This window comes from Vitis riparia, chromosome 18 (genome assembly GCF_004353265.1).
Source record: "Vitis riparia cultivar Riparia Gloire de Montpellier isolate 1030 chromosome 18, EGFV_Vit.rip_1.0, whole genome shotgun sequence".
In the NCBI taxonomy this organism is placed as follows: domain Eukaryota; kingdom Viridiplantae; phylum Streptophyta; class Magnoliopsida; order Vitales; family Vitaceae; genus Vitis; species Vitis riparia.
This window is the reverse complement of record NC_048448.1, coordinates 21,896,143-21,907,118: the sequence shown is the minus strand read 5'-3', so window position 1 is coordinate 21,907,118 and position 10,976 is coordinate 21,896,143. Positions and strand designations below refer to the sequence as shown.

At 33.6% G+C, this 10,976-nt stretch overlaps 1 protein-coding gene and 1 pseudogene across 1 annotated transcript; one reads left to right on the top strand and one right to left on the bottom strand.

The window, feature by feature from the left end:
- Nucleotides 1-2,473: 2,473 nt before the first annotated feature.
- LOC117905541 lies at nt 2,474-3,121 on the top strand (annotated as a pseudogene).
- A 6,062-nt stretch (nt 3,122-9,183) lies between these two features.
- On the bottom strand, nt 9,184-10,097 carry LOC117905540 (uncharacterized oxidoreductase At4g09670-like). Its single transcript, XM_034818441.1, has 2 exons — nt 10,093-10,097; nt 9,184-9,986 (listed from the first exon to the last, which is right to left on the bottom strand). The coding sequence occupies exons 1-2, from the start codon at nt 10,095-10,097 to the stop codon at nt 9,320-9,322; spliced, it is 672 nt and encodes a 223-aa protein (XP_034674332.1). The 3' UTR covers nt 9,184-9,319.
- Between the last annotated feature and the right edge of the window lie 879 nt (nt 10,098-10,976).

Here is a 10,976-nt window from a genome sequence, read left to right as displayed (position 1 = left end):
GTATAGTAGATTTAGATTAGTAGGTCTTAGACTTCATGATTTTTTATCACCATAGTTAATATGAGGGTTTTACATATCAAAATCTAGTGTCCATTGCATATCTATTAATTCCATTACTATATCCTTGATTGGTTGTTTATCATTGTTATCCCTAACATCTTGCAGGTTATCCTAAAAAGATAAAAATTATATTTTTATATTTAAATATTTCAAGTATAGCCCATTTGGTTATACAAGATATGCCTAGGATCTCTCAAGTTAAAAATTGAGGATAATACATATCAATCTTTTGCTTAAATTTTAAAAACCACCCATTCACCCCTCCTTTGGGTGTTCCCTATTGGACTTTCGGTTTTTCAGTAGGTATGAGTCATGACAATGGCTAATTCGAAAATTGGAATGAGACCAAATTAGAACAGATTAAATATGAGAATGGCAATGGCTATTTGCTTAGTACGTTTGCTTCATAACCCCTATAAATTAATGTTTCAACCCAATCCTTCATATAGCTCTGGGCACTGAAACAATCAAACAAATCCAAAATGGATGAAAGACAAACACAAAAGGTATAACACACTGGGGTGCTATCTCAAGTTAGAGTCTACAAAACAAAACCTATAGAAACTGAGTAGCCACATAATGCATTTTAATTGAAGGGCATTAGCCACAAAAAGCCAAGGCCATTCAATTTTGTTGGCATATATGTTGAACAGACCATTTTGATTTTTTTTTTCTTTCGACAACCAACATAGCTGAGGTTGCATTGAAGATATCAATCCACACTACACAAATTGCTTGCTTATTCAAAATTAAGACAACTAGGGAAGCAAAGAAACATTATGAAACTCCACAATTATGGATCTTTCGACTATCAACCAGAGACTTGAGAATCAAAAATAAATAAAGGTTAGAGCAAAGAGAAAACCATACTACGAATCAAACTCAAAAAATACAAATAGAGAGATCATTCAAAAATCAGTGTTATAAAAATTAGTTTAAATCATCTTATTGACTGAGTACTTGGATTTTTCCAAGAAAAAACTAGAGAGAGAAAGCGGAGGGTAAAAGAGCTGATTTTATTAAATAGACAAGTCATTTCGCAGGTATACCCTTAGGATTTGTCCAAAAGACAAGAGAATCCAAATTTGTGACGGTGACGAGGAGCTTTTAGGGCGTCAGAAGGTTACATCTAGCCTGAGGGGTAGGGGATAAGGTTGTAAAATTGGTTTCTAGAGAGAGAGTTGGTCTTTGAGTTAGATTTCCAAGACTACCCCTTGTGTGGTGGTTAATTTATTTTTCTTTACCTTTTTAAGTTTTCTAAGTTATATTCAAACTTATAATATTATAAAAAATTATTTACCATAAATATATATGAAAGCAAAACGTGAAATTTGTTGTAGTGAAGTGTATAAATAATATAAGTAAAATGATCTAATATGTTTTAAACTTATAAAAATATATATGCAAAATTACATAATACAATTTTTCTTCCATTTTCAATATGTATATTTTCATATTTAAATATTATACATAAAATTTAAAATATTAATATATTTATAAAAGATGAAAAAAATTAAATATTATTTTTTTAATTATATATATGAAAAAAAAATATGTATATGCAAAATTACAAGATACAATTTTCCTTCCATTTTCAATATATATATATATTCATATTTAAATATTATACATATTTTGTTTGATAAAATTTAAAATATTAATATACTTATAAAAGATGAAAAAATAAATATTATTGATTTTTAATTATATATATTAATTTTTTAAAAGTATTTTAATTTTAATAAAATATAAATTATATGTTTATTACTATAGTTCAACCAATGAATTATAAATCGATAACTTTTCCAATTAAATGACTAATCCATTTTTTAAAACATTGCTTACATTGTAGACCCCCTTTGAAGAGCCAAGGGGTTAGTTTTTTTTTTAGAAATGACATTAGAGGAGCCGGGCAGCAGCTGAAGTAAGTGGGGGGGCCCCTTTTCCCTATGCCCGGGAAATCAGCTGCCCGAGCATACCATAGGCCATGCTGATCATCAGAGGCCGCACGCCTGCTGATGTAAGGAACAGGAAATTGATGGGTTAGCTTGCTGAAGAAGACACGAACAGAGGGACAAAAGGAAGGGGGGACCGGGACAGAGAGCTACAGAGATCTGGAGGAAAAAGGAACCCAGACCAAGGAAGGACCCAAGGTACGTTCTCTTTTAACCCTGTATTTCCATATTCTTGGAGGATTTTTCATTTTTGGCTTGGTTACTCTGTTTCCTTGATTGGTTTTTGAAAGAAAACTGGTGAGGTTCACTTCATCGCGTCCATTACGAGGTGTCTAAGATCACTGTTCGCACTTTTGCTTGGGATAGACTCGAGCTTTTCTTTCCATCTATATTCAGCTTAGTGGTTTCCGTGAAAGGAGGCTTGATTTAGCAATATGATTTTTTTTCTCTTTTCATGCATGACTGTCACCCTCGCGCACTCTCCTCCACCTTTCTCTCTACGCCGCGCCATGCACCCCAAGCCTTCTCGTTTTAGCATGGCTATGCATGGCCTCCTCTTGCCCATACCCCAACCACCTTCTTCTATTCTCCAGCATTTAGAGACGACTATGGCGGCGATCGAGGCTCTGAACGACAAGAGCGGCTCCAGCAAGTCCTCTATCTCCAAGCACATCGAGTCGGCGTATGGAGGTCTGCTGGCGGCTCACTCCCCCCTGTTGGCGCACCACCTCAACAGGATGAAGCAGAATGGTGACCCCGTTATGGTCAGGATCCACTGCATGAAGCCTGACCCTAACGCGCCGCCACGGAAGGGTCGCGGCCGTCCTCCCGAGCCCGAGGTTCCTTTTCCTCCAGGAACCGTTCTCACGCCGCCGAGGCCTAGGTGCCATCCGCCGAAGCCCAGAAACCCATTTGCTCTGGTCTCTCCACCGAAGAATGCTTTCTCCGGAAGTGGCAAGCCACGCGGACGTCCTCCATAGAAGCCCAAGGTGGGAACTTCGTCGGCTCTAGCACCGACGACCGGAGCAGCGAGACCTAGGGGATGGCCGCCAAAGGCGAAGCCGGCGGTGGTTCCTGTTGGGTGTCGTTTTGAACAGAGATGTTGAGTGTTGTAGGAATGAGTGTCTTTGGGTTTGAATCAAGGCATTAAGCCCAGCCGTGGTGGTAATGGGTCTTGGGTTCACTCTTGATGATGGGCTTGGGCTTGAATTGGAGCCCAGGCCCAATTCGTGTGGATAATAGGCTCCATGCCAATCCCTAAAAAAAAATCCTAGGTCTAATTTAATACTTCTAAATATTTGCTCAAATCATATTTTCATAATTAGAATTATTATTCCCATATTTATTATTTATTCAAAGCCCAATCTATAAAAAAAAAAAATCAAGTTCACATGTTTTAATTTAATTCTTCAAATACTCTTTTAAATCTCATATTTATCAACTAGAATTATTATCTTATATTCTACTATCTATCCATGCCAATCCCTCAAAAAAAATCCTAGGTCTAATTTAATACTTCTAAATATTTGCTCAAATCATATTTTCATAATTAGAATTATTATTCCCATATTTATTATTTATTCAAAGCCCAATCTATAAAAAAAATCAAGTTCACATGTTTTAATTTAATTCTTCAAATACTCTTTTAAATCTCATATTTATCAACTAGAATTATTATCTTATATTCTACTATCTATCCATGCCAATCCCTCAAAAAAAAATCCTAGGTCTAATTTAATACTTCTAAATATTTGCTCAAATCATATTTTCATAATTAGAATTATTATTCCCATATTTATTATTTATTCAAAGCCCAATCTATAAAAGAAAATCAAGTTCACATGTTTTAATTTAATTCTTCGAATACTCTTTCAAACCTCATATTTATCAACTAGAATCATTATCTTATATTCACCTATTTTATTTATACCAATCCTTCAAAAATCTCATGCTTTAATTTAATTATTCAAATACTTGCTTAAATCACATTTTCATAAATCGAATTATTATCCCATGTTTATTTAGCTATTTAAAATCCAATCCTTCAAAAATCCTATGTCTTAATTTAGTTTCTTCAAATACTTGTTCGAATCTTATTTTCATCAATTAGGATTATTATCTCATATTCGTCTATTTATTTAAAACCCAGTCCTTCGAAAAAACTATTGTCTTAACTCAATTTTTTTCCAAAATCCTAAAAATTCTACAGTTCGTCTAAATTTTATCCTCATCAACTAGAATCATTATTCCATGTCTATTCGAAGTCCGATCTTCCGAAAACCCCATGCCCTAATTAAAACTTCAATCCCAAAAATTCTACCATCCATATTTATTTGCCTAAAAATTATTCCCTTTAATTAAGTATTATAACCCCCTACCTACCTATTTATTCAAAGCCATATCCTTTAAAAATCCAATGCCCTGATTTAAATTCTCAATTATAAAAATTCCACTATTCTCCTTCTTATTCGTTTAAATATTATTTTTGTTAATTAGTATCATTATTCCGTGTTTATTTATTTTATTTATTTCAATAATTAAAATTCAATTCTTCGAAACCAGATTTTCATATTTAACCTTGAGACTCAAAAATTCCGCCATCCACTTTCATTCATTCAAATATCATCTTTGCTATCATTGTTATAAATTTCACGTCTGCTTATTTCTTTCTTCTAAAAATTCCAATAATTAGAGCCCATTTGTTCAAAGATCCGACTTCCAAACTTAATTTCAAAATCTCACTATCTACTTTTATCCGTTCGAATATCACCTTCGTCAAAAATCCAATTTTCCAATTTAATTTTTAATCTCACAAATCTCACTATTCATTAATTCATCCGTCCAAATATCGTTTTGATTAATTAGTAACATTATTCCATACTTACCCATTTATTTTTCTTAGAAATTTCAATTATTAGAGTCTAATTCTTCAAAATTCCGATTTCTAAATTTAGCTATTTGAAATTCAAATTGTCCTATCTCCGAACTTAATTTTCAGTTTCCTATGCTCCAATTCTCGTACTTACCCCGCTACCTATTATTATCATTATCATTATCACCTTATTCATTATTCCTATAAATTCTGCCTTCGAATGATTTCTAAGATCTCCGATTTTTATACGTCAACTTTCATAATTTCTACGTCTCGAATAACTCATGATTCTGATCCCTTTCAAAATTTAACTCCCATAATCCTAATTTTCGTAACTTAATTTTTCTTAAAAATCCCGAACTTTCAAATAATTCTTCAAAATCCCAACGTTCTTTCAAATTTAATTTCTAAAAGTTCTCATTCTTGCATCTAATCCCTAAGAATCCGATTTTCAAATAATCTCTAAGATTCCGATTCTCAAATGAGTTTCAAAAATCCAGTTTTCCTTCGAACAATTTTAATCCCTGTTTGGTGATGTGTGTGATATGTTTTGTGCTCTATATGGTGTACTAACCCTCTCTATTGATAGCGCATGGTGGCTCGTGGCCCAGGTATGTACCCATTTTCCCTTTAATTGTTGTCTATGCATGTCCCGATTCTCACACATACATGATCATCCGGAGTATTCATTGATTCCCTCATCAATTGCCATGGTTGCTTCATTTTATTAGTAGAGACCCGATTTTAGGGACTTAGAAGGGTGCTACGGTCCTTACCGTACCTTCCCGATAAGTAACCTGACCCCCGAACCCGATCCGGTTTTTCGTAGACCACCTTTTCCAAATAAAGAGTCACACTTAGGGTTTTTCTTTCTTATTTTGTTTACCCTTTTAAAAAATAAAACAAAAATAAGTGGCGACTCCAAGTCATTTTCAATCAACAAAATCAATCTTTCAAATTAAAATCGAGTTCGCCATCAAGTGGGAAACGCATGAGCCGAAATACGGGGTCCACATACATCTTTAAAAATTATTTTTAAAAAAATTAAATTTGAAATAATAAAAAAAAAACTGATTCATCAATTTTTTAAAACAGATTTTAAAATTATTATTATTGTTGTAAAATTATAAAGTGAAAGGAGAAGAAAGCAAGAAAGATAAATTAGAATGTAGGAAGAGAATCGAATAATTTTCATTAGAGGTATATCCCTTTTATAGGGAGTCACAAAGAGATATACATCAATATGGATGATCATCCACAAGTTCCCATAATCCGATAAATTCTCATATTTTATAACACTCCCCCTTGGATGATCATAAGAATATGCCTCATTAAAACCTTACTAGGAAAAACCCCATCGGAAAAAAACCTTAGTAAAGGAAAAAGAGTACAATATTCTTTTGGATTACTATAACTGCCTCGTTAAAAACCTTGCCAATAAAACCCATTGGGACAAAACTTGGACGAAGGAAAAAAGAGTGCAGTATATCCATATTATCATTCTCCCCCTCATTTAAACATAATTATGATTTCTTCAACATTTCAAATGGTAGATCTCTCAATCTTCGTATTCCAAAGTCATATCTTAACTTTTTCAATGTGGTCGAAGGTAACGCTTTGTGAATAGATATGCTAGATTATTGCATGACTGAATCTGTTGAACATTGATCTCACCTTTCTTTTGGAGCTCATGAGTATAGAAGAATTTAGGGAGAAATGCTTAGTTCTATCACCTTTTATGAATCTTTCTTTAATTTGTGCAATACAAGCAACATTATCTTCATGTAACACGGTTGCATTGCCTCTAATTGAAGGTAGTCCACATGTTTCTTGTATATGTTGGATAATTGACCTTAGCCATACACATTCACGACTTGCTTCATGAATCGCAAGAATTTCTGAATGATTTGATGATGTGACCACCATTGTTTGTTTGATAGATCTCCATGAGATAGTAGTACCATTGTAATTAAACACATACCATGTTTGTGACTTACTTTTATATGGATCTGAAAGATATTTTGCATCTGCATATCCAAGCAATTGTTGCTTTGATTTCCTTGAGTAAAATAGACCCATACTAGTAGTTACGCAAAGATAACACAATATATGGTTGATACCATTCCAATGTCTTCGAGTTGGAGCGGAACTATATCTTACTAATAAATTGACAGAAAAAAACAATGTTTGGACATATACAATTGGCAAGATATATAAGTGCACCAATAAAACTAAGATATGGTACTTCAGGACCAAGTAATTCTTCATTCTTTTTCTCAAGGACGAAATGGGTCATTTTTCACATCAAGTGATCAGACAACCATTGGAGAACTTAAAGGATGCTTTATCCATATAAAAACGCTTCAAAACTTTCTTAATGTATGTTGATTGATGTACTAAAACTCCATTTGGAAAATGCTCAATATACAGGCCAAGACAAAATTTTGTTTTTCCAAGATCTTTCATCTCAAATTTTCTTTTTCAAATAATTTGTTGTTCTTGTGAGCTCTTCAGGAGTTCTAACAAGATTTAAGTCATCAACATACACTGCAATAATTACAAATCCGGTTTCTGATTTCTTAAGGAAGATGCATGGGCATATAGGGTTATTCACATACCTTTCTTTTAGCAAGTATTTGCTAAGACGATTGTACCACATGCATCCAGATTGCTTTAATCCATACAAGGATCGTTGTAACTTGATTGAGTACATGCTATGAGACTTTGTACAATTTGCTTCAGGCAATTTAAATCCTTCATGGATTTTCATGTATATATCATTATCCATGGATCCATATAAATATACTGTAATAACATTCATGAGACGCATATCTAGTCCTTCTAGGACTGCCAAACTAATTAAGAAATTATATGTGATTACGTCTATGACGGGAGAGAATGTTTTCTCATAGTCAATACCAGGTTTCTACAAGAAACCGTATGCTACTAATCACACTTTATATCTTATGATCTCATTATTCTCATTGTGTTTTCGTACAAATACCCATTTGACCTAACAAACTTTACATATTCAGGTGTTTGGATTATAGGTCCAAAAACTTCTCATTTGTTAATGAGTTTAACTTTGTCTGTATAACTTCTTTCCATTTTAGCCAATCATTTCTATGTCGGCATTCTTCCACATTTCGTGGTTCAAGATCTTCATCATTTCTTATGGAGACCACTTGGAAAGTGAAAAGAACATTATTTTGATATCATTTTTCTCCCGTGTATACATAACTTACTGAGATCTCACAATTTTTAGGTACTTGTGCCTCTTCAAGGGCTTCTTTGTTTAATATATGTGCCTCTTCAAGGGTTTCATGTATTATTTATGCCTCTTCTAGGGCTATAGATTTATCAATTTTAAACTGATCAGTTATTTTTTATGGCCTCTTTTAGAGTGCCAAGTTTTTCTTGGGTTCTCCTCTTCCGGGGAGTTACATCATTTGAGTCGACAGGTCTACCACGCTTCAGGCGTATCTTAGATTAATTTGTTAACTGTCCTACAGGGACATCAATCCATGCTGGAGTATTTGCAGCCGAGATATATGACTTTGTCACTTTCTTTGTATCAATGAATGCATCTTGTAATTGATTTGCAAGATTTTGCAAATGAATGAACCTTTGAACTTCTAGTTCACATTGATTTGTATGATGATCAAGATGAGTCAAAGTCAATGCATTCCAAGAAGATGACAAGTATGATGAAATTTGAAGAATTTTGTTTAAGAAAGACAACGTAAAAATCCTAATTAAACCAAGACTGTGTTTCTTTAGTATTTTAGAATTATTAATATTTGAATTTGATTCTTCTAAGGATTTAAAATCATAATTCTATTATGAGTTTAATTTTTATTATTGTTCCCATATATATTAAAAATTAATAGAAAATATGATGTGATAAATTTTATATAATTATTTATCATCTCTTTCAGCTTTTCTTGTGAAAAAATTGTTTGTGTCGAAAAGATTATTTTTGGTTGCTCACAATCTCACAATCTCACAATTTTACTATATGTAATCATTGTGCATTAAAGTGTGTAAATGCCCTATTCTGCTGATATGGCCACTACTGACAGTGTCAATGTTAGTATAGATCATTTCAACGAAGATTCTAAACACCCATAGAAGCATTACATGACTTGAATCATAGAACCAGTTCAACATGGCCACTACTGGAGTTGTCTATAACTGCACGTTGAGGAAGAGGAAGACTTGTCCTATCGATTATGCAGGCACAAAAAGAGTAGAATGGCAGGCATTCCAAGTATGGGTTATATCGGTCCCTTTATATAAGGTAGAAACAAGCCTTCTTTATTTATTAATTAGGCAGCGTTCAGCAAAGTTCATTCAAAAGCAGCACTAATCAAACCCAAGACACTAAAAACCAAGCAAACAGAGCATTGGATGGGAAAGTTTTATCAACCCACTACACCTTAACAGGCTCAAGCCCCCTCTCGATTGAGGCCTTCACAGCATCCAGCACCAGCTGCGTCTTCCTACTGAGAGTTGGCCACTTTTGTTCAGGTTTTGAACCATTTCTTTTAATGTCTGCAACCAAACCGGAAAATTCCCTCACCATGAGAGCTTCCTGAGGGAGATCTGTTGTGACGACATGCTCGCTTGGCATTGTTCTCCACCCTGTCACGAGTTCATTGAACCCAGACTCTATACCAGTGGAAAAAGCAGCCCTGTCCTCTTTAAAAGGAATAACGAAGTCCTGAACCTGCAAAGTTCCCTTTGTTCCAATAGCAGTTACATTCATTGTCGAATTGGCTTCGAAGGAGCAAGTGAAGGTTGCTACTTTCCCATCTTCCCATATTAGAGAAGCCCCGCATGATTTGAGTACCCCTGTTTGATTAAGAACAGGACCAGGCAAAGCTCTCACTGATTTAGGCAGTTCATAGTCAGCAGCAAACAGGATTGCCCTGATGCAGTACCACCCAGTATCACCAAGAACACCAAGGGCATCAAGGTCTGGCTTAACACGGACGTTATTCTCATGAAAATCAGAAGCAGCCAAAAATGTAAAGCAGGATTGCACCTGTGGGACCAAGGAGAGGTCAATATTTGGAAAATATACTATGCTCCTAGCTCTTAAATCTCAATTATTTCATCAATAGCTAAAGGGACAATACATTTACAAGGAAAAGACAAAGTTCATTTTTCAATCTTATCACATTGCAAATTAAACAGACCAACCTCATCCAAGCAATTTGATTTTATACGTGGGATTTCTGATATTCTTTATGAAATATGGTGAGATTTATTGGCTGCTTGCCATGATGGAGAGTATTCGTTTTAGTGGAGCCCTACCCATGAGTTTGAGCAAGACGTCAATGAAAATACCATAGAAACAATATTACTTAATGATTTAAATTAACTTTAAATTAAATTATACTTAAGTTATTAATTTAAAATTTATTATTTAATTTTCATTTTAAATATTAATATTATTTGATAAAATTAACTTAAAATATATTTGTGGACCCCGTATTTTGCTCAATGCGTTCTCACTTGATGGTGAGCTCGATTTTTATTTTGTTTGGTGAAAATTTGATTTTTAGAAAAAGACTTGGAGTCGCCACTTATTTTTGTTTTATTTTTAAAGGGAAAAACAAAATAAGAAAGAAAAATCTTAAGTGTGAATCCTGAAGGAAAAAACGGGTCTATGAAAAACTGAGTCTGGGTCCGGGGGTCAGGTTACTCATTGGGAAAGTACGATAATGAGCCATAGCACCCCTCTAAGCCCGTATACGTACGACCTCTACTAAACGAATTGAGAAAATTGTGGCAATTAATTAATTAATTATAAATACCAAGAAAAATAATCAACATACAAGTCATGGTGAAAAGTAATATGCACAAAAACAATGATGAAATCTAATTACAAAAATACACAAAATAAATAATAAGAGGATTATGCAAAATGATTTATTGAATTAAATAAATAAAAGATATTTAAAAAAGGTTTTAAAGAAATTTCAAAGGATTTTATTAAAAATGATTTTGAATTAGTGATTTCCATTTATTTACTTATAAAAAAGAATCAATTTATTTTCTCAATTTCAGTTGTATTCAATTTT